Genomic DNA, 22919 nt, shown 5'->3' on the forward strand with positions numbered 1-22919 from the left:
GGCAAGATACTGCTCTTGTCTAGACTATTTGACTTTATACTGTATAAACTGGGCATGCAGGACCCACAGGAAATATCTTATATTGGCTTGGATATTTTTATATATTAATACAAATTTAAGATTATTTTTGTTGGAATATATTGTACATACATTTCTAATATTATTCAAGGTATTGTGCCTATGGAACTCATTTAACAATGTAATGAAATTTTTAGCCCTTGAAAGTTATTACCAGCTACTTAGGATAATAAGAAAATGCATATTAATAATTAGTCACCTATTACAATCAAACATAGTCATATTAGGTATGTTTTCAAGGTTAAACATATATTTCAGATAGACAGGTCATCTTCAAACACTTCAGAGATCTACAGAATATGACATATAAGTTGTTTTAATGACATAGGTTCTTTTTATTTTTTTATGACAATGAGATATGACTGCTTCTGGCAGCAGCAGTCTACTTCAAAGAACATGATGGGCATCCAAGAAACTCCTTATGGAATTTACTTTCATTGTGGCAAAAGTTGGTCACTGAGCAAGAAATTGCCCTTGCCTTTACTGCTGACAGTGTGCTGTCCAAATTGGACTAGCAGGATATAAAAGAAAGGACTGTTAAACTTTACCTAGACAAGGTAAGACAGCCCTTAAGAATATCCTGCTTCACAGAAAAGTCTGTCAGAAATGCTAGGCCTGTAGGCTAAAGATGGATGCCCCAGTATTGCAGAGGATCCTTAGGTGACTGTCCAGGCAGCCAGCTGTTTCTGTCATTTTTTCACATTGTTTCACTTGCTTGCACTTCCTACTTACTCAGGTATTATTATTTCCTTCTCAGTTCTCTGATGGAGTTGAAGATATTATAGTTATATTTTTCCTTGTTACCAGATTCAGAAAAGAAATTCACTAAAGAAATGTAAAGTGTATAAGGTTGAGAGACATAAAAAGGTTGTTTGGAGTTGGTAATGCAAGTTAGGATAGAAAGTGAGTTAGATACAGCCCTTTGGATTCACCAAGATAAGATAGTGTGGAGTATTTTCTCTTAATTTGTCAATTGCTAATGGACTAGACATTGTTGGTGTATTTATTGCCAATATATTGTCTATAGTCATTGTACTTATTGTATATAGTTTTTCTTATGTTAATTATAGCCTTCTTTTATTTTAGAGATAGAAGGGGAAATGTGGAGATATTTTGTTTGTACTCTAACAAATAAAGTTTGCCTGAAGGTCAGAGGGCAGAGCTAGCCACTAGATAGCCATAGAGGTTTGGAGGTCTGCACCTATAGACTGGAAGTGATATGGCTGGGCAGAGAGAGGAATATAAGCCAGGAGAAGACAGGAGCTCCTTGGCTGAGAAGTTGACAAGGTAAGCTGTGGCTGTGGCTTGCTCCTTTTTCTCTCTGATCTTTCAGCATTTACCCATTTATCTGACTCCAGGTTTTTGTTATTAAGACCAATTAGAACTCCTGCAACAGGAGGCATCTGAGATGAGTCATGGGATACAGAAGTTATATTCAAGTGGGTATGATAAAGGAAGATAGCTGGTACTAAAGCTATAGGGTATAGAAATGTATGGTGCTTTTAAAATAAATCCCTGAACTGTTGAGTGGATTTAACATTTCTTTGTCAATTTTCTCACTTGCAAACTGAGATCACATTTTAAGTAACTGTTTTGAAGTTGATTTGAATCCATAAAGTTACCTTGGACATACAGGGCTCAGGACTCACAGATGAAAGAAAAAATAAGGCAGAGGAAAACTTATTATTCTCTTCTCAGTTGTAGCTCAACATTTTGTTGGGAGGCAGGGAGAGAAAGAAATCATTTGCAAAGTTAGAGGAGTCACTCTGTGTTCAAACATAAGCTTAATTAGGTTTTATGATGTTTACTGTGTCTCCTATTAAATCTCTGTTTTTAAATACTATAAGGTATCATATGTGATCGCTAAACAACTGAGAGTCATCAAGCATAAACTGGTTGAAACAGATATATAATTTGTTGTAATTTTAAAAAAAAAAGTATGAGGGACTGGAGCAAGAGCTTAGCAGTTAAAAACACTTACCACTTTTACAGAGAACCGGGGTTCAGTTCTCAGCACCCACATGGAAGCTCACAACTGTCTATAGCTCCAGTTCCAGGGTATTCAATGTAGGCACTTCTGCAGACCCCAGGACACACATGGAACACACACATACATGCAGCCAAAACATTCTTACACATGAAATTAATACAAGTCTTTTTAAAGGTGTGGGTAAGAGACTATAATAAATTCTATTTAAACCAAGCAGAGACACAGATACCATGATGGCTAATCTTCTCTGCTGACTTGACATACCTGGGTGGAGGGAACCTCAACTAAAGAACTGATGTCTACTTGCTTTGATCAGATTGACAGGATGGCATGATTGTGAGGCATTTTCATTGCTAATCAACGATATCGGAGGGACCAAAGCCAACCAGGATTGAAATAGACACAGAAACTTGTAGATGTGGCTTTGAATCAGTAGGATATCTTTAATGAAAGCCCATACTCAATCAAATTCACTTAAATAAGAAGGTGTTGTTTCATGTGTAAGAAGAAGTCCCAGACTTGGGTCAGTGGCCACAGAATGCCATGGAGCTTTCAAGTTCTTTTTCTGTTTCTTCCTTTAATTGGCTTTGGTGATCTGAGTTTGCTATGAGGTGGGATCCCTTCCTGGTAGCAGGATGGTAGCTGTAGATTCAGAGGAATTCAATGTTGGTGTCTGGTCAGGACCAATAATGGGAAGCAAAATCAATTCTGGGAAACACATTTAAAAAATGTTATGTTGTTATTACCATGTAGATTATTCATGGTAGAGTAGAACATGTCCCCATTTGCCAAATTATTATTAAAGATGTTTTGAATGCTGTCTCACTCTACCCCCAAAATGAGTGAACTCTTGCATTTAAAAGACCGTGGAATGTGTTTTAGTTTTAAAATTTGCATATCTGCATCATTTAGGAAACCCAAAGGTCTAGCTAACTGTGCCCATGCTAGCTAGATCTTGCTGGATTAGATTAGCTGTTACCTTTTCGATGGGGACTCCCAAATCCTACCCGTTGCAGTACCACTACTCCCTAGTGTGCTACCCCGGTCTGCTTTGCTCAGGTTACCTACCTAGTCCCACACTTGAGGAAATTACTATCAAAGAACACATTCTGAGCCCTAGGTGCTTTTGTGTCTCTAAACATAACTTGTGTAGGCATTTCTTCAATGGTTCAAAAGAAATGAGGTCAAGGGCCAGATCTAGCTGGAAGGTATGGCTTCACCAACTCTATTGTTAATTAGCCATGTGCCCTTACTAACTTATAATTTTTCTAGTCATAAAATTAAGCAATTGACATGTGCCACTGGAATATTACAAAGCTAAATTAAACCTTCAACCTTTAAAGAATGGATTTTTAATTCACATTTTATTGATGAAATAATTGTTTTTTTAATGATTGAACTAGCCATTAATAGTTTCCTCTACAAAAATTTCAGTTAAATATATACCATTGTTGTATGTTGTATACAATCTGCCATTGAAACATAGTTTCATATGAATTGTCCTCTTGAAATATATTTACAATGTAGCTCCATAAAAAAGTCTTCCATAAGGGATAATCTTGTTTGTTGTCTCAGATGTCCTTTTTTTCTTTTGGCTTATTCTGAGCCTTTTACCATTCTATCCTAGTACCTACTCATGACTGAGGCACTTACCAGTTTTACTACCCCAGCCTTGACTGCAAAATTAAACTCAAGAGTAGCTTTATTAACCTATCATTTTATAATACTTGTTAGAGAGTTGTCACAGAGCACATTTTCTTCTTGAGCAGAAATCACTTGACTAACTTTTGGACTATTTACAAAAGCCACAGGCAGATGCTAATGCATAAGTAGGAAGACTGTCTTATCTCTGGGATGAGGATATTTGATTTAAATTTTCTATGCATCCAATGGAAAACTAAGAAAACCACTTTGAAGCTTAATGACTAATTGGAGGTTCCATTGTTTCCAATATGGTCTAAGTACAAACAGTACCAACTTACAAATTCAACTAACCAATATCTTCACCATATCACTGAATTAATTGTTTGTTCCTCCCCAAACTCCTATTATAGCCACCAGAGGGTCCTCAAAAAGAGGGTATTTTCAGCTAGACTGACATCATATGCCACTCATATTTAATAGAATTCCATTATTTTTGTGTGCTATTACAATTTTAAGAAGGTGTAATTTCATTTATATGGATGACATATTTGAGAAGACTAATGAAAAAGCCTAAAGTGGCAAATTTTAAAATGTAATGGCTACATGCATGTAACATAACATGTAGATTACCCCTCCTCCTCCCTAGTGATTCTTCTTTAATTTTTAGGTTATTTGTAAGTAGCTGATACCTCGGGAACCAAGTCCAGCTTGAAAATAAAAATCAATCTTTGCAGCATTCCCTATCTTTTGAAATTTATTTTCTAAAAAGAAAGTAAATGATCTCATTCAGGAGTGCTAGTATTAATTCTTTAAATAGTATTTTCCAAAATAGTATGATAATTTAAAATAATTTCCTTTTGGGCTTTTCAGTAATGGACAAAAGAACTGATCACTTGGCAGAACAATTTACCACCAGGGGACATTAATGGCTAACAGAGCATTATTGGTATTTTCCTGAGTGCTTACATTGGTTTCCATTTAATCCTCACAACAATCCTACAAACACTAGTGTTACCCTCATTTTATAAACAAGAGATTTACAACACTTAATGTAGCTCTAAGTTCAGCACAGGAAAAAACAGTTATGTTCCACAGGTTTTTTAGCAAGGCCTAGGGAGGCCTGATAAAAGCAGGAAGTAGCAGCAGAAAGGTTTCCTGAGCCTTTTACACTTCAACAAAATTTCAAACAAACCAATAGAAAGAATGTTAGACAGGTCTTTTCAGCTTTCATCTAAGGCAATGTTTCTCAACCTTCCTAGTGCTGCGACCCTTTAATACAGTTCCTCATGATGTGGTGACCCCAACCATAAAACTATTATTGTTGCTACTTCATCACTGTAGTTTTGCTGTTATGAATCATAATGTAAATATCTGTGTTTTATGATGGTCTTAGGTGACTCTTGTGATAGGGTTGTCTGACACTCCCCGCCACCACTGTAAGGGATGTGACCCACTGGTTGAGATCCACTGGTCTAAAGAGAATCACTTACTGTTTTCTTCTTGGGCAACAAACGCTAACTTCGATGTTTGCGAAGATGTAGATCAAATATGTGCAGAGAAGTTATGTTGCCATCTTGAGGCATTAGCTTTTCTTTACCATGAAAGACACAGATGCCCAGGGGCAAGCGCAACATTCTTCAGGTTAGGGCAGAAATAAAGTACACACATTGCAGTTTCTCCCTTGGATTGTTGATTACATCACCAGGGCTGTGAGATGCATCCTACTTGGCAAGGTGGAGGTCCAAGAGTGTCTCAGACAGCCTAACCACACACTAACCTGGAGAATGTTTCTTCTTGCAGGTATTTCTCAGATTGTTATATGCATATTAAGTGTTTTGATAATGGATAGTTTGGTTTGAAGGTGATATGGTTAACTTGAACGTAATAGGAACACTATATCCAAAGTTGTATATTTAAAATACCATTGAAGATAAAAATAAATAAAATGAAGAAAAGGGTCAAAGTATTCTGCCATATTTTTATTCGATTTGTAGTAGTTTTGATCTGCTGTAGCTTTTTTGTTGGTTGATTTATTATTAGAGATTAAATCTCATTGGCCTCAGGTCTTCTGAGTGTTAAAAGTAACATTTGTCCTTTCTCATCGGTTTGTTCTGGAAAGTAGAAACTCTAGAAAATAATCTACCAATGGGTGCTTTTACCCCCCCCCTTTCCTATGCTGAATGTATGCATGTGCACATGTGTTTCACTATGCTTGCCTCTGTGTGAAGGTCAGAGGTTCTGGAACTTACCAACTCAGCCAGAGTGACTAGCACTGAAAAGATACCATAACCACGGCAACTCTTGTGAAGAAAATATTTAATTGGGGTGGCTTGCTTACAGTTTCAGAGTTTCAGTCCATTATCATCATGGCAGAAAGCATGGTGTGCTGGCAGAAGTGGTGCTGGAGCTGTTAGTGCAACAATTTGACTCAGAGGCAACAGGAAGTCAATTCACTGTGACAAGGAGGGAAGCTTGAGTAAAAGATATCTCTAAGCCTGCCCCCACAATGACACACTTCCTTCAACAAGGCCACACCTCCTAGTACTGCCACTCTCTTTGGGGGCCATTTTCTTTCAAACTACCATATTCACGTTAAGCAATAATAAAACCCAACCAAGTCATTTGCAGTTCGTGTTTTTTTTTTTTCCCCCTGCATGGTCACTTTCCTCACATTTTCCACCTAAAGAGCAGATTGAAAAAACAAAACAAAACAAAACAAAAACAAAAACAAGACAAAACCGGCTTAAGCATGGCAAGCCAGTGTTATATAACATGTGAGTACAGGCAGATTCTTTGGTTACTAATCTAGTTCAACATTTAAAGCTTCATCTGTTTACTAAATCTGGTGAATTAATGATGCACCTTTTCCCTCTTAGATAACCTGTTAAACCTATTTGTTTCAGGAAATAGTTTAAAAACATTTTTTAGTGTGGAGAGAAATGTGTGAGCAGGCCTGGGGAATACTGTTTGACCCACAGATCTAAAAGGATAAATGTACAAAGTGATGCTGGGCTGGACCGGTTTTGAGAACTGGTATTCAGACGCTTCTATTTTAATCCAGCGAAACCGCTTTTAAAATAGAAAAAAAGTATCTGCAGTGTTGCTTTCAAGCCAACGAGCACTAATGAAATTATCACCGTTCAAAAAATTTTGGAAAATTGGTGTACGTGAAAAAAATAATTTCCCGAGAGGAGGGACACCCTACTCTGGCCTTTTCTCTTTTCGTTGCCCTACGCGTCAACGTTCTAAATGTCTTCAGATGCATCGCTGAAAGGATTTTTGCTCATTTTTTCCAAAGCATTTCACTTCTGGGTAGTAGCCAGCCATGGAAAGTTTTAAGCACATTTGTGAGAGGGATGGAGTACGTCAGGGCTGCTTGGGCAGGATCGATGCCCTCAGAAGGGCGGACACATCCCCCCCATCACTAGCTGGGGGGCGAGCAGTGGGCGTGGACCAGGAGATCTGCCACCGCCCGGGCTTGCTCCAGTCCTGGGCGGCTCGGACTGGCGCGCTCCGGCTTCCCGGTAGCTCAAGGACGCGCATCCCGGGGGCGCACCTGCCTGGTGAGCGCCCAGATTCCGGAGGCGCGGTCCCCGCCTAGCGTGGCCTCAGGCGGCCTGAGGAGAGGCGAGCCTCTCCGGCGGGGTTTGGTCTGCCGGCCACGCACGTCAGTCTCCCTTCTCCCCGCCCTCCAGGGACCCGGGGACTGCGCACGGGCGCCGAGACGAACTTGACAGATTCTCTGGCCAATCAGGAGCGATGTCGGCAGACTGAGCCAATGGAAGAACGCGCAGGGGGCGGGCCGTTGGCGTCCTCCCGCCCCCGGGCGGTGAGCGGGGAATGTCTCTAGCCCTCCCCTGCGCGTCCGCCTCAGTACGGTGCTCGCGGCGGCTGTAGGAGCGGCGGCAACCGGTAGGCTCGGCGGCGGCGGAGGCAGCGGTAGCGGCGGAGGCGGAGGAGGAGCAGGAGCCACACCCCGCCGCGGACCCTTCGTCCTCTTCTCAGTTCTCTCTCCGCCGCGCGTGAGACCATCCCGGGAAGAGCGCGGCCGCCCACGCCCGGAGCATCCTCTGCTGACGAGCGGGCGCCGGCGGCATGATGCGGCTGCGAGGCTCGGCGATGCTGCGCGAGCTGCTCCTGCGGCCGCCCGCCGCCGTCGGAGCCGCCCTGCGGCGCGCGCAGCCCCTCGGCACGCTGTGCCGGCGCCCCCGGACGGGGAGCCGGCCGGCCGCGGGCCTGGTGGCCACCGCGCGACTCCACCCGTGGTGGGGCGGGGGCGGCCGCGCCAAGGGCCCGGGCGCCGGCGGCCTGTCCAGCTCGCCCTCGGAGATCCTGCAGGAGCTGGGCAAGGGAGGCGCGCCGCCCCAGCAGCAGCCCGGGGCGTCGCCGCCCGCAGCCCCGCCAGCGCCGGGCCCCAAGGACAGCCCGGGGGAGACGGACGCGTTCGGTAACAGCGAGGGCAAGGAGATGGTGGCCGCGGGCGACAAGTGAGTGGCGCGTGTGAGCCGAGGAGAGGTCGGGCCCGGGGCGGTGGGCGGCGGCGGGGCGGCATGGCAGCCGGGGTTCGCGGAAGAGAAAGAAAGCGATGCCAGGCGGCCGGCGACGGCTGCCTGCGCCATGTGATTAGGCCCGGCCCGGCCCCGCCCGCGCCCCTCCGCCTGCTCCCACTTCCCCTCCTCGCCCGCGCGGGTCGCCCCGGGACGACCGGCGGGGTAGCCGGCCTGCCGCCCCTGCCCTCGGCCCGCGCCGCGTGCCCAGCGCCCCCCGGCTCGCGGCCGCAATCCTGACCCGCCTCCGGGCTTGGCGAGGGTGATGCCACACCAACATCCATCTCTGGCGAGTGACATTGAGGAGTCGGGCGTAGAGCGGAGCCTCTACCCTCCCGACTCACCTTTTTACGGGCCGCACTGCCCCTGCCTGCCGCCTCTAAGCCTCTGCCACCATCCCATTGGATGCCAGATGTGGCAGAGGGCCCTTAATCCTTCTAAGGTGGAACGTTTTGGCGTGCGTAGAGCCATCTGGGCCACCGGAAATAATGCTTGAGAAATGAGATTAGGCGGAATAGGGACATGTGGCCTAGAGGATGAGGCACGCAGCACGGACCACCTGTTCCTACAGGGACCAGCAATGGCTTGTGTGATGTCTAATGTGACAGTGACAGGTTTTTGTTTTTAAAGCAAATAAAGGGTGACATAAGCACGCAAATATCTTAAGTAGTTTAGGGGACTTAATTATGATAGGATGTTGACTCGTATATATCGTGTGTTAGCTTCAACAAAATTGGGTTTTTTTAAATATGACAGATTTAGTTTAGTTTTTCCAATTAGGTAAACGTTGACTTTTAGACATATCCAATTTTTCTGACTTCGTACTGACACCGTGTGTCCTGTTTTTGCATTTTACTTCTCTTTCCAGCTCTGCACTATAGCTTAAGTCAAACTGAAAGTGTGAATTTTAAAACCTCAAGCTCAGGCCTGCTTAATGTTTCCTGTAATTGATGTCGGGACCTTCCTAAGACATTATTGGTTGTTTTCCCAGAGGGGGGGAAATGCTATTTCAAAACAAGCGAAAATCACTTTATGATGGACAAATTTGTGCCACAAACTAGCTTGATGATCATGAGCACATTGAAATGTGTTGGTTTAGGTAACTCAAATCCCTTTTAGTGTTTTGTTTTTTAAACCTAGACTTTGGTTAAATTTACACCTCTTTTTAGAAAGTAGACTGTCTATTATGTATGTTTAATCACATACAGGGCTCACCTTACCATCTGGCTTACCAGGCTTGTGACACAAAACACGTTTATACTTAACAGAATTGCAGAGTGCATTTACTACCATTTAATAGTTAATATTCACAGTTTACAGGTGCTTTCTGTTAAAAGTACAGCTGGTTCTGTGACCTACCCCCCCATCCCACATGGCTCTAGTGCCCTTTTTTAAAAAGTCAGATAGGAAAATGAACTTTTGTGTCTTATTTCCCCAGAAGTTTCTGGTTTCATTGCCCTATTAATAATATTAATAAGTCATTTCAGAACTGTAACTTAGGAACGCTGTTTTGGCTAATACCCCATCCTGTTTCCCTTCATTTTGCCCAGCAGAAACCAGTTTTTAGGGAGGGAATTCCCCAAGATTTGCTCAGATTCCTGGAGAGTGTTAAGTGCCAATAAGATAACCTTGTTTACTTTAGTTAAGGGACTAGACTAGTGTGAGAGTATGTGTTTGTACCAACATTTAGATAACAACTAAATCGGTCCACTCTTAAGTCAGCTCATGTTTGACCTTTCTAAGCTTTATCATTTCTAAATGTTCAGCCTCCCTCCTAAGCATAGGTCTTTCTCAGTCAGCAGTCCATCTTGTTTGCCAGCACTCTTAAGACTGCCAGAGTTTATAAGGTTACTAAGAAATAGCCATGTAAAAATTAATAGTTGCTGTTCTTTATACAAGGCTTAGAACAGTGTTGGGCATGTGTTAAAAACTACACTTTATTCACTAAATACAAGTTTCTTCTTTTAGTTTAAAATCCTGTTGTGGGTGTTGATCTTTGAATTTCAGACTCATGTGACAGTTTTTATTTTTAGTTCCCAGAGAAAGTTTGTCTTGAAAGAAACATGTCTTACATGAAGCTGTGTGTTTTATGCAGTTTACATTTTTAAACTTTGCTGGGAAATAAGGTCGGAGCAAACTTAATGCTTAACCACAGCACTCTCATTAGTTCATAGTGCTTTTCTTTCCTTGGTTCAGACCTTATATTTTACTAACCTTATTGTAAACTGTAGCTGTTGGAATGTAATCAAGTTGTCTATCTTTTTTTCCAAAAACCAGTAAAACTCTGAACCCATATCACCTTACACTATATTGTCACAGACCTTCAGTCTGATAAGGTTGTTATATGACTAACATTTTAATAGCTTAGAGATAAGCATGATGATCTTTGCTCAAGCTTTCTCTGTAGTGATCTTAATTTTGTTATCACTGTTCATTTCATCATTAAAAACCAAACTGCTTGGCTTGCTTCCTTTCATTTTAAAACAGTTGTTCAGTCTGTTTTCCTGTGGCCGCTCCGAGGTTTCCTTCCTCGTTGAAGTCATTATTGCCTTCCCCACTTTACCTTCTCAACAGGACTTCCATTCCTTTTACTCTGATATTCAGCTTTGTATAGATAATACCTTAGTTCTTAAGCCAGGCTCTGTCCTTATATTTGTGTTGCCAAATCAATCATTTCTCCCCCCCCCCAACCCTGATTGTCTGTTTTACACACTGTAGCTTATGACTTTCAGAAAACAACATGGGCTAGAATGAACATTATCAATTACAAATGTGTTGTGGCATTAAGAGCTTTGGCTAACTTGCTTGCTGGCTTAACATTTAAAAAAAGAAATCAGATTTATATCTTCTCTGTTAAAACTAATTTCAGCAAAGCCCAGAAATGTCTTTATTTTGGTGAATGATCCTTAGGAGAGGCTGGGGTGTGTATGTGTGCTTGTGTACATTAAATTACCTTAGGTTTGAACATTTTCTTTTATTAGGGAGATGAAATGCTAGTATGTATTTTTTACGAAACCTAATTTTTACAGGATGCAATAATGAAAACATTCCATTAAAATAGCCATGAGACCAGTTTCCCATCAGTTTGACAGGTGTTGTAAGTGCAGTGATCCCAAAGTGGTAGAAAAGAGAATGCCTTGCTGGTTTAAAGGCATAAATTTGTTCACTATTTGGAGAGCAGTTTGGTAGTTGTTAAATAAACAAACAAACCAACTATATGCCCCTTGTGCAGTAATTATGTTTGCATGTCTCCAGGAAGTCTGAAATTTTAGAAATATGTTTTTTAGTTACACAAGAGTTTAAATTTAAAAATAAAATGCACACAGAAGTGATTTCATCTAGTTTCAATGGTGTTATATATTGTATTTTCATAGTTCCTACATTTAATATGTGGAATGTGAGGAGCACAAAAATTATTGCATTGTCTTTTGTGAAAATTGAATTTCAAAGTAAGATCTAATAATACATACTTCAAACAGTACTGAAAATGAAATTTAGACAGTATTTGGCAGATTTAGATAATATATTTTGATATTGGATAATAAAAACTTCTCAAATAGATGACTGATACTTTCATGATCCTCCTGAATTGCATCTACTTTGAATTTCTAAAGGTTAACATTTACAATTCAGGGTTAGAGAGATGACTCAGTGGTTAAGAGTATGTACTGCTCTTCCAGAGGATCAGAGTTCAGATCACAGCATCATATCCAGCCCTGTAACTCCAGCTCCAGAAGACCCAACTCCCACTCCTGGCCTCTGCAGACACCTGCACATTCATGAGCACATATTACTCGCATAGACGACTCATACTTAATAATCTTTTAAAAGAGTATCTAATTTTTTATTTTGTGCTTCTTAGTTTTCTCTCATTGTTTTGTGATTTCCCTAGGAATAAACTTTTTCAAGTCATGTTTGTTTTTGCAATGCAGAGGATTAAGCCTAGACCTTGTACATACTTGCACATGTTACGCTGCTAAACTACCTTTCAACCCTCTTTGTTTCAATGGGAAGTGAAAACAGTATCAGTAACTATGTCACATTTTTGAACCCTAATATTTACATTAAACCAGGCATCTCGTAGTCATTGATAAACCTGTATATAATCTGCAAGTAACTCATAATATTGAACAAATTTATATAAAGTTCAATGAATACAGAAATTTGAGTCCTGAAATATTAGCTTCTTGCTTGCAGCTTTGTTTCATTGAGAAGTTTGCCATCTACAAAATGTAGGGAGCTACCAAATGGTATTCACTTTTTAAAAAATTACTATCTTTTAATGTGCTTTACCTGCATGCATGCATGCATTCATGTATGTATGTATATGTGTATACCATATGCATGTCTGGTTCCTTTATAAGTCAGAAGAGGGCTTTGGATATCTTGAAACTGGAGTAAGCCACCCTGTGGATGCTGGGAATTGAACCTGGGTCCTCTGCAAGAGTAACAAGTACTCTTTATCACCGAGCCATCATCTCTAGGGCTCTAATTTCATATTTTTGTTAAATGAGGCAGTGATACCTAGCCAAAAAATGGGGAAGGATATTGTTTTATTCTGAGAAGTAAATGTCACCTTGAAGAGCAAGTTTATGAAGATACTTGGATTTCTACAATTTTTAAGACATTTAAAATTGCTTTAAAAAACTAAACCAAACAAAACAAATGCCCTCTTCTATTGTAATATTTGAGGTGAAAAACATTCTTTAAATAGTTCAACAATACCAAATCCTGTATAAATCAAGGGCACATTTGAATTTATGTGGACTTTTTCATCTAATGTACCTACTAGTAAGAGAATGCTTAAAGCTGAAGGAACAAATAAATACGTTTTTAAAGTTTTGTGATTATTCATATCTGTCAGTGTTGCATACAGTTGCACACAGACGTTTATTCCCAAATTTTCCCTAGACTATTCCATTGTAAAATTGATTTGGTTATTAAATAGTACATAGAAATAATGTCTGAACTTGACAGCCTTCTGACTATGACAAAGTAGGAATAAAATGGTCTCCTTGGAGAGGTGTCCACTGTCTGGTATGTGGCATTCAGTAGTCTTTACTTATTTCTAAAGAAACGTTTACGTGAAAGTATTTTTAAAAAGCATAGTTTGTTTTGTTATAATGGATACCAAATTGGTAATTTCAGGATTTGGAGTGCATTTTCATCTACTCATTTTTTGGTACAGTTTTAAAGATTTTAATCTTGGTCTTGATAGTTTGATAGAAATTCCTTGGAATTTTTTGTTTGTTTTTTGTAGGAACTATTAAAGGAGTACAGACTTTTTGGAGAATATTTTTTAACCAATGAGGAACTAATAAATTATTCATAGTTTTAGGAATCTAGGCTAACAAAATAAGCTGAAATACAGAAAAGTTTATTCCCTAATATTTTTAATATAGTGTCTTACGTATTGGAGAAAGGGATGACCACTCCTGTAGTTTATTCACTCCTGTGCTAAAATGTAGTTAGTTGTAATAAGTTCCCTTTCTCAGTATCAGTGGCATGGTTAAGTAAATCATTTCTTAAAGCTATAAGAAAATGGAGTACTAAGAATACAAAATTTTCCATGAACTGTATGATCTTAAGTTTTAAAGAGATTAGCAAGAGTAGTAGACAGATAGCAAAAAATGACAGTATTAGCTGTGCTTATGAGAATGGACACTGTTTTTCCACCTCTTAATAGTTGTGTCTAAGCAGGATTTCTCCTGTGAATGGAAACATCTTTAAAAAACAAAAAATTATCAGTTAATTTTTAATAACCTGCTGGAACCTGCTGGTACTCCTATTCTGATATCTCATTTCTGGTAGCATAAGAATAATAAATAAGTATTACACTGAGAAAATCATATAAAATGATTAATACTGGATTTGGGCTGCTTGTTTTTCTCACATATTACCCAGTCATACATGCTAAAATCCTCAAATATCTAAATTCTAATTTCACTTTGGTATAAGTCTCCTTGGCAGTGTTCTATGCCATATTAAAACAACAAAGTTTTAAATAGTTTTCATGACTTTTTTGTTGTATAAGGAAGCAATACTATACTGTGATTTAATAGAGTGATACTTTAAGACAAGTTCTGATAAACTTCTATTAAGGCAAAATAATGTGGAGTCCCAGTTTTCTTGAACTCTGGTTCTTAGAGCTTCCCAGGTCAGCCATGGTACAAAGCAGTTATCAATAGTAGGTAAGTGAACAAGCATTTCTCTTTTCCAATGCTGTGGATGAACTTATTTACAGAAAGGAGAGACCAGCACTGTAATTTGCTTACCCCTGCATTAAATGTATTTCAGTATAAAGGATTCTCTGGTACTGATTGGTTTTGCTCCATTTAAAATGGTTTTCCTTATGATAGATTAATTTTTATCCTCTTCATTTTAATAATCTCCTTGACTTACCTTCTATACCCAATTTTTAAATTGTAAAATAAACATATAATAATAAAAAAAAAACATAGTTGATCATTTTCGCCAGTTTTAGGTATACAGGTCAGTAACATTTTTTTTTAATTAAGAATGTATTTGTAAATACTAAGTGAGTAAAATTATGTTTTTATTAGAGTTTATGACATTTTTAGCAGCACATTAGTAATTGGAATTGGAAAATGACTTCAAAGTTGATTTAATTCTTTGTTTTGTATATATTTCAAAAAATATCTCAGAAGAGTAAATTAGCTAACCAAGTTTATAGTACACCCCCCCCCCCCAAATGCTATGGACAGTTTTGTGAAGCATTTTATTGAATTTGTTGGTCTTTTTTAGGTTTAGATTTGGGAGAGACCTTAAAATTCCATCTCTCCAACTGCTGTCCCCCCCTTCTGTTACGTTCTGTAAAGGTTGTTTGTTACCTCTATTTAAATACTTGGACAAGAGTTCATGCCTGAAAAGGGCCACTCATTATATTTTCAGAGCGATTTAATTTTCCCTTACTTCTCCCTATAAATTAGTTTTGAATAAGTCATCTACAGTGGTACCAAAGTACCACCAAAGTAGTATTTGTTTAAAATCATCTCCTTGCTTTGTAAAAGATTCTTAGTTTGGTTTCTGTTGCTGTAATAGACACATTTCTTAGTTCAGATTTCTATTGTAATAAAATACCACAACCAAAGGCAACTTGAGGGAAAAGGGTTTATTTTGCTTATACTTCCATACAGTTCATCATCAAGGGAAGTCAGGGTAGGAACTGATGAGAGGCCATAGAGGAGTGCTGCTATGGATTGCTCCTCATGGCTTACTCAGACTGCTTTCTTATAGCATCCAAGGCTACCTGCACTAAGGGCGTGACACCACCCACATTGGTCTAGGCCCTCCCACATCAGCCATTAATCAAGAAAATGTATAGTAGGTTTGTATAGTAGGGGGCATTTTCTCAATTGAGGTTTCTGACTCCCAGTGACTCTAGCTTATGTCAAGTTGGCATACAACTAGCCAGCAAAGCACCATAACCAGAAGTAAATTGGGTTTGTGTTATCTTACAGGTTAAGGCCAGAGCTTAGAGCAGAAACCACAGAGGAAGACTACTGGCTTTTCAGGATAGGCTGGCACCCCCTACTTCATCTAGCAATTAAAATGCGTCACAGATACAACTGCATGACCTGCTCATTAGTTGAGGGTCTTTCTTCCCAGGTGACTCTAGATTTGTGTCTGGTTGACAGCTGAAACCATGAGAAGGCAGGAGAAAAGTCGTCTAGCACATAGTTTGTAAAAATAGTGCTTAACTTTTAAATTCTAAAAGTAAAATACATGGTTATGACATCATAAAGGCAATAATTTAGAGAAGTATAAGGCAAGAAGGCTCTTTGGTATAATTTCTGCTTTCTTGAAAGTTTGAGTTCAAGCTATTTTCTGTGGTTTTTATTTTTATTTTGACAGAGGCTTGCTCTGTAGTCCTGGCTGGCCCTGAACTTAGAATCCTGCTTTCTCTGACCTGAGTGCAAGGATTACAGTTACGAGTTGCCATATCAATATTTACAGTTTAATGATCATGTACCTTAGTCGTGGTTTACATTTTTTTTCCTATGGACAAAATTAGTTTCTTCTCTTTTAAGCAAGTAAATATTTACTCACTTTTCTAGCTGTGGTAATAAAAGACCATTTTAATTTTTTTCACTATGTACCACAAGTGAAAGAAGTGTATATTTAGTGTATTTACATAGCTTTTAGACAAAGTAAATACCATTTACCGGTGTGATAAATATGTAGAAAGCTTATTCTGCAGTTTTTAAAGTAATAAACTGCTGTTATCTAAAGTTTTATCTGACAGATCATTTTTTGTAAATAATTGGTATGTTATTATTCACTGATCTTGACAGCTGGTTCAATTTTCTTTAAATATTGGGCCGTCAGTATTACTGAACTCTTGTTTAAGGCTATTAGATCAGGATAAAACTTAGAAAACATGCTTGTGCCTTGCTAAAGAAGCAAGTAGGAAATAAGTCAAAGGACCCAGTAGTGTAGTAGTATTTTGAACCCCACATTCAATGAAACAGACATTCAAAATTCATTTCTGCTGTTGTGCAACCTTAGGAAGGTTTTTAATCTCTTCTGAGTGCAATATCTTTCTCCCTCTGTGGTCAGAGATAATGTTACTCATTTTTGTCAGCAAGTAAATTTGTAACAGAAATTATGTGATATTTTTGTAATACTTATATTTCTGTTACCATTCATAAATTAGAACGGATTAAATAAGAATGTTTATAAAACAGCACAGTTATTATTAAAACATAGGTATGTTTTAAAAACAGCTCTCTAAGGTCAAAATTATGTCATGTCATTAGCATTTTATAAAGGTTAATTTTTAAAACATACTAGTATTTATAAATTGATGTACTTTTAGGTTTTTTTTTTTTTTTTGGAAGGTTGGGGTCTGTGAGGTGGCTCAGCTGATAAAAGCATTTGCCACCCAAGCTCAGAAACTGGAGTAGGATCTTTGGAAACCGCATTAAGGGAGAGAAAGAGAACTGACTCCTGGAAGTTGTTTTCAGACTTCCCTCATGCCCCATGCCTGCTTGCACTCATACACGGTATTAATAAAAAAATGTAAAAACCTTCAAGGTTGGTACAACAGTGTTTTGAAAACATGATTTTAGAAGAAATTTTTTATGTCTTATGTATGAATGTATATGCTTATAAGTCAGCTATTGTCTTTTAAAATGTGTGTTGGTGTATATCACAGTAATACTTTGGGAAGTAATTTTATTAGGAAATAATGAAATACTAGTAAACTTTTATTAAAGTTCAGAATTGTTAGGCGATCTTTAATCCAGGAATCATTTAGACATGTAGAAAAGGTCTTTTCAACACAGAAACAGTTATAAACAGACATGACCTTTTTTTTTAAACAAGTAATGTGGAAAATATACCCATAAAAGTTGCTATTTGTACTTACAACTAGTCTAGAATTGATGACATTAAAGAATTAGTATTCTATTACCTATTTTGGCTTTCTGGAGCATAATTATATATTTTTCCTACATGTGTATGTGTGTATTGATGAATCCTACTAGGTAGGCAGGGGGTTGGTCTGCCTTAGACCTGTGATTCTTTTCTAGTTTGAGACAGGTTCTCAATTGTAGCCTATACTGGCCTAGATTTCCATCTTTAGTCAGGCTATCTTTGAACTCAGGGAGATTCTCTTATCTGAGCCTCCCAGGGCTGAGGTTGCAGGTGCTAGTTATGCCTTGCTGAGACCTGCTATTCTTACCATTATATTTATGACAGTGATTGATCATTGGAATGAAGAAGTATGTTTTGAGTTTCTGAAAACTTTCCTCAAGAATACATTAAATTGGTGTATGATAGTGTACTTAAATGCTATTCAATAGATAGGAAAAATTGCTTTCTTACTCTTACATTTTTTTTTTTTTTTATATTAGCTTATTAAGAGTTTTAGTATTGCTGGTAAATTTTTTTCTAATCCTCTAACTTATGAAGTTTTTTTTTTTTTTTTTTTTTTTTTTTTAATGTAAGTGTGCATTGCTTTAGAAATAACTACAAGAGATGGAGAGATGACCTAGTGGTGGTTAAGAGGATTTGGTGTTATTCCAGAGGACCCAAGTTTGTTTCCCAGTATGCAAGTCAGGAAGCTTACAACCAATTTAACTCCAGTTTTATGATATCTGATGCCCTCTTCTGGCCTCTGCAGGTGCTTGCACACGTACAAGTGCTTGAAGAAAAAGAACAGCTAATTACTATCAATTGAGTGCTTATATTCTATCAGAGTCCATGCTTACAGTCTATCAGAATCAGCACAGCCATGGTTTTATTACTGTCGTATTCTTGGTAGCCAGGAAGTGTAACTGTGTAGATGCCTGTCAGGTAGATAAAGGGAATGTTGTGTGCATATATGTGGAATTCTACTGAGCTAAAAAAAACACAGTGAAATCATTTACAGGAAAATGTATATAACTGGAAAGCATTAAATTAAATAAGCCATACTTTAGGAGGAGATATATATTTCTTTCATAAACAGAACCTAGATTTAAAATTTTATATACGTGATAATAAAAATTATCTGGCATTGAAAATTATTAATGAATTTTTTTCTCCAGTGTGGTTTCTAATGGTACTGATTTGACAGGTGAATCAGTGTTTATTATGGCTATAGTATTTATGAATTTATCACCTCAGCTATATTTGGTACAGTGGTTATTTAATAATGGACAGAATAGTCACACAAGGTTAATTTTGTATTATTTTCCTTCTCTTTTAGTAAAATAAAACAGGGTCTGTTACCTAGCTTGGAAGATTTGCTGTTCTATACAATTGCAGAAGGGCAAGAAAAGATACCTGTTCACAAGTTTATTACAGTAAGTTTTTATGTTTTTTTTCTCAACTTTCAAAGAAGTAGTACTGAGTCAGTCGCATACTATTGCTCATATATAGTTTTAATGTTTATCTGACCTTTAAGTTCTGACAGTGTTTCTCTTGTCAGAGTTTTACCATGTTCACTTCAAGGTAATCAATGAAAGGAAAAAAAAAAAAAATGAGAAACTTGTCTAGAAAGTGGATAGGAGTAATATAAATACCACATGTTCAAGTCTTTTGTAGAAATTTTTATGTACAGGAATGAAACTTATAGTTGGAATAAGCATATGCATTATTTGTGCTGTATATTTACAAACTCTTATTTTTTTAAAAACAGGCACTCAAATCTACAGGATTGCGCACGTCCGATCCCAGGTTGAAAGAGTGTATGGATATGTTAAGATTAACTCTTCAGACAACGTCAGATGGTGTCATGCTAGACAAAGATCTTTTTAAAAAGTAAAAATTTCTGCCAAACCTTTAATGGTGATTTGCTATTCTGTATGCTGATTTTGCTTTTAAAACACAAGAAAGGGCATTTGTCAATATTTTTTTGAAAAACAGTGATGGCTTACATTAAAGTTCTATTATATACTGGATTTAAATCAGTTGTATGAAAGGTAGCCATATATGTTGTTTTGTACTTAGAAATTATATTCTGTTTGGGTGTTCTATTCTTAGTGATGTGCTGACCTTTTCTATTTGGTATGTAAATTAATTTCCATATGTTGATTTAGAAGGTGAACATGAGAGGACTTCAGACAGCTCTGTATATATATATTTGCATCAACTAATTTTCTTTTTCAAATGTATAAATGAATTAGTTTTAGGCTCTTGTCTTTTGTTTTGCAAAACGGTGAGAACTAAAGACAACTTTGAAGATTAAAACCTTTATTTGGTTGAGTGAGTATTTTGACATTGCTGAATTTGTATATCTGTTTCTTAGTCTTCTTTACTGTATTTGTAAGGCAGCATAAAGTTATAAACACCTGTAAGACATAGTGGGGTTTTTTTGTTTGTTTTGTTTTGTTTCCCCCTAGGCCACAAGGCTTAAGTTGAGGTAGATCCAAAGAATTTCAACATTTAATTTAAAAGTTCATTTTGTGTGTGTGTGTGTGTGTCTGTGTTTAATTACCTTTCCTTTCTGGTGGATTGGGTGATTTGTTCTAGATCTCTCCTGGGGGTATTCCAGCATCCCAAGGAGGGATAAGTATTTAAGTGAGGTTCTCTGAAGTTTCTGCCATGCCTGTGATACTTCTCCAGTTCTGCATTCTCATCAGCAGGCTCTTGGTTCTCATAATGCAGACAACATTAATGTGTAGCTATTATATTAAGCTTGCTTTGCAATTGGTATTAGGAATTTGAGTCTGTTGACTTGTTTCTTTTGTGAAGGGAATGAATTCACCTGCAGATTTATTTGTGCCTTTGGAGTAAGGATTTGTCTTATGAACTGTTCTGTACAAAGTACTCTTTCTTATGTCTTTGGTTGTGAGCCTAGCCTTTAACGGCTGAAGCCATCTCTCCAGCCCCAAAGTAGTCTTTCTTGATTATGGTGCTTTCGGGGAAGTTACTTTAGTTTATCTATGAGTATAGTTAAATGATGGTAGTTTGGAGTGTGAATAATAGGTATAGGGAACTGGCTTTGCAATTGTTAAGGGAAAGCACTGAATTGCATATTTAAACCTGCTTTAAAATGTGCTTTATTAACATTGTTTCATTATAAAATTAAAAGCAATTTAAATAATCTCTTAGTTATGAACCCAAAGAACCACAATTACAAAATTCTATTTGAATTAATATATAATAATTATTATAACTTTAAACATAAATTCAAGTTTTAAAAATCTGATTATAATATAGCTAGTCCCAAACATGACACGGAAACACAGTAGTCTGGGTAGTGAGTTATACTCAAAATTTTACTTTTCATTTCTAGAATGAGATAATTCAAAACCTCTGATTGTCAGCTGTTTTGGTCACTTAGAAAGGTATTACTGCAGGGAAATTGTTTCTCTGATTTCAAGTATACAATGTTACTTAGTTAGGGTGCCAAAACTAAACAGCCTTATCTCCTTGTTGTTGGAAAGAAGTTGTTAAAACATGGAATTCCTTTCTTCTGAGAGAAGACATTATAAAGAGATTATATATAGAGAGAAGAAAATATAAAGAAATTATAAAGAGCTAATTCAGGTTTAAGGGAAAATGTTGCTATTTTATCTAAAATATATCTACTTAGTTGTTATAGTAGAGAAACAAGTATTATATGTGACCTTTTTAACGTGGATAAATGAATTTTTAACATTTGAAGGTTGGAGGCTGCCTATATCTCTTTACAGAGTCAATGTTTTTATACTAATATAAGAGGAAGAAAATATTTGTGCTGTCAATTCCTTATTCACTCATTCATTTTTAGACCATAGATAAAAGAACTGTTTTCATAGTTTTTGGACTTGTTTTTAGAAATAGCAAATGATTTGCATTTTATAATTATTTGGTTTATTAAAAACTTATGTATTATTTATTAATGAAAAATTCTCTGAGGAAAAATTTTGTAATACATTAATGTGCATTGTATTTGTAAAGCCTACATGTCAAGAAAGTGATTGAACAAAGCACAGAGAAAGATTTTTACCTGCTGAAAGGCAAAAGTATATTTTCCTCAGAATTAATTTTAAACAACTTCTGTTTTATAGTACACTGATGACATCTATTTTAAAAGATTTTCCAAGGAAATCTTTACTATTTAAACACCCATCATTATATGTAGTTGGATTCTTTAGAAGACTGATTGTGTATCATGGTAACTTACCATTTAAGGGTATTTCCACATAGTTTTTTGCTGGTAACTTATGCGAGAACAAGCACCATACCCAAAATTCTTTGTACAATTTTGTTGACTATAAATCCTCTTTAAAGGTGCTGAATAGTTTATTTCTTTTACTTTGAGATTTATGTATGTCTGTGCACCACGTACATGTATTAATCAATGATAATATTAATTGGTATATTACTCAATCTCTTAATTACATTTATCTGTGAACTGGGGAGATTCTTCAGAAAATATTGATATTTTTAAGGTTAAACATGATCATTAATAATGCCCATTGTTTTTCTTTTTCTTCAAAGCATGCTGATTTAGTATTACCATTTATTTGTGAGGAATCCCTATCTTTTCATAACAAAGGTCTTATTTAGACATTATTATTTTTTATTTATCACCTACCTACTCTATCTATTTTTGGTGTTTTTGAGACAGGATTTCTCCCTGGAGCTGAGGCTATCCTGGAATTTATTCTGTAGACCAAGCTGGCCTCAAACTCAAGAGATCCATATGCCTCTGCCTACTGAGTCCTAAGATTAAAGGCATGCACCAGGACCACCAGAGAGTTTTTATCGTATTATGGGCCTTGCCTTAAAGTATTTATTATAGTTTATGTTGTAGCTAGACATTCACGTATATAAAGTTGTCTTTTGTCAGTTAAAGACTGAGTTACCAATACTCAGACTATGTCGATGACTGTGTTAATAATACTCAGAAAGAAATCTTAATAATCTCCAGCTCAGAATTTAAAATGCACCTGAGTACTTCCTGTGCCTTTGAAATGGTTTTTAACAGCAAAGCATTTTTTATTCTTTAATGTATTACATTTACATGTAGCTTGGCTTTTGATGATATAAAATTGGTTATACTCCTTCAGAAGAAACTTATTATAAAGTATATATTACATTTGTAAACATCTTAACATGTTTTTTCACTCATGATAACTGATGAGGTTGACCAAACCAAATTGGTTTTATCTTACAAGGCTTTCAAAGTGTTATTCAGGGGAAATATATGCAATTATTTTAAC

At 37.4% G+C, this 22919-nt stretch overlaps 1 protein-coding gene across 3 annotated transcripts in view; it reads left to right on the forward strand.

The window, feature by feature from the left end:
* Window positions 1-7677: 7677 nt before the first annotated feature.
* Window positions 7678-22919, forward strand: part of Gls (glutaminase) — a 67161-nt gene continuing 51919 nt past the window's right edge. For all 3 annotated transcript variants that reach the window (XM_051190139.1, XM_051190141.1, XM_051190142.1), the window contains exons 1-3: window positions 7678-8199; window positions 18974-19070; window positions 19406-19527. In XM_051190139.1, the coding sequence (XP_051046096.1) occupies window positions 7808-8199; window positions 18974-19070; window positions 19406-19527 (611 nt within the window). In that variant the 5' untranslated portion in view covers window positions 7678-7807. The remainder of the gene's footprint in view (window positions 8200-18973; window positions 19071-19405; window positions 19528-22919) is intronic.

This window comes from Phodopus roborovskii, unplaced genomic scaffold, assembly GCF_943737965.1.
Source record: "Phodopus roborovskii unplaced genomic scaffold, PHOROB, whole genome shotgun sequence".
NCBI lineage: Eukaryota > Metazoa > Chordata > Mammalia > Rodentia > Cricetidae > Phodopus > Phodopus roborovskii.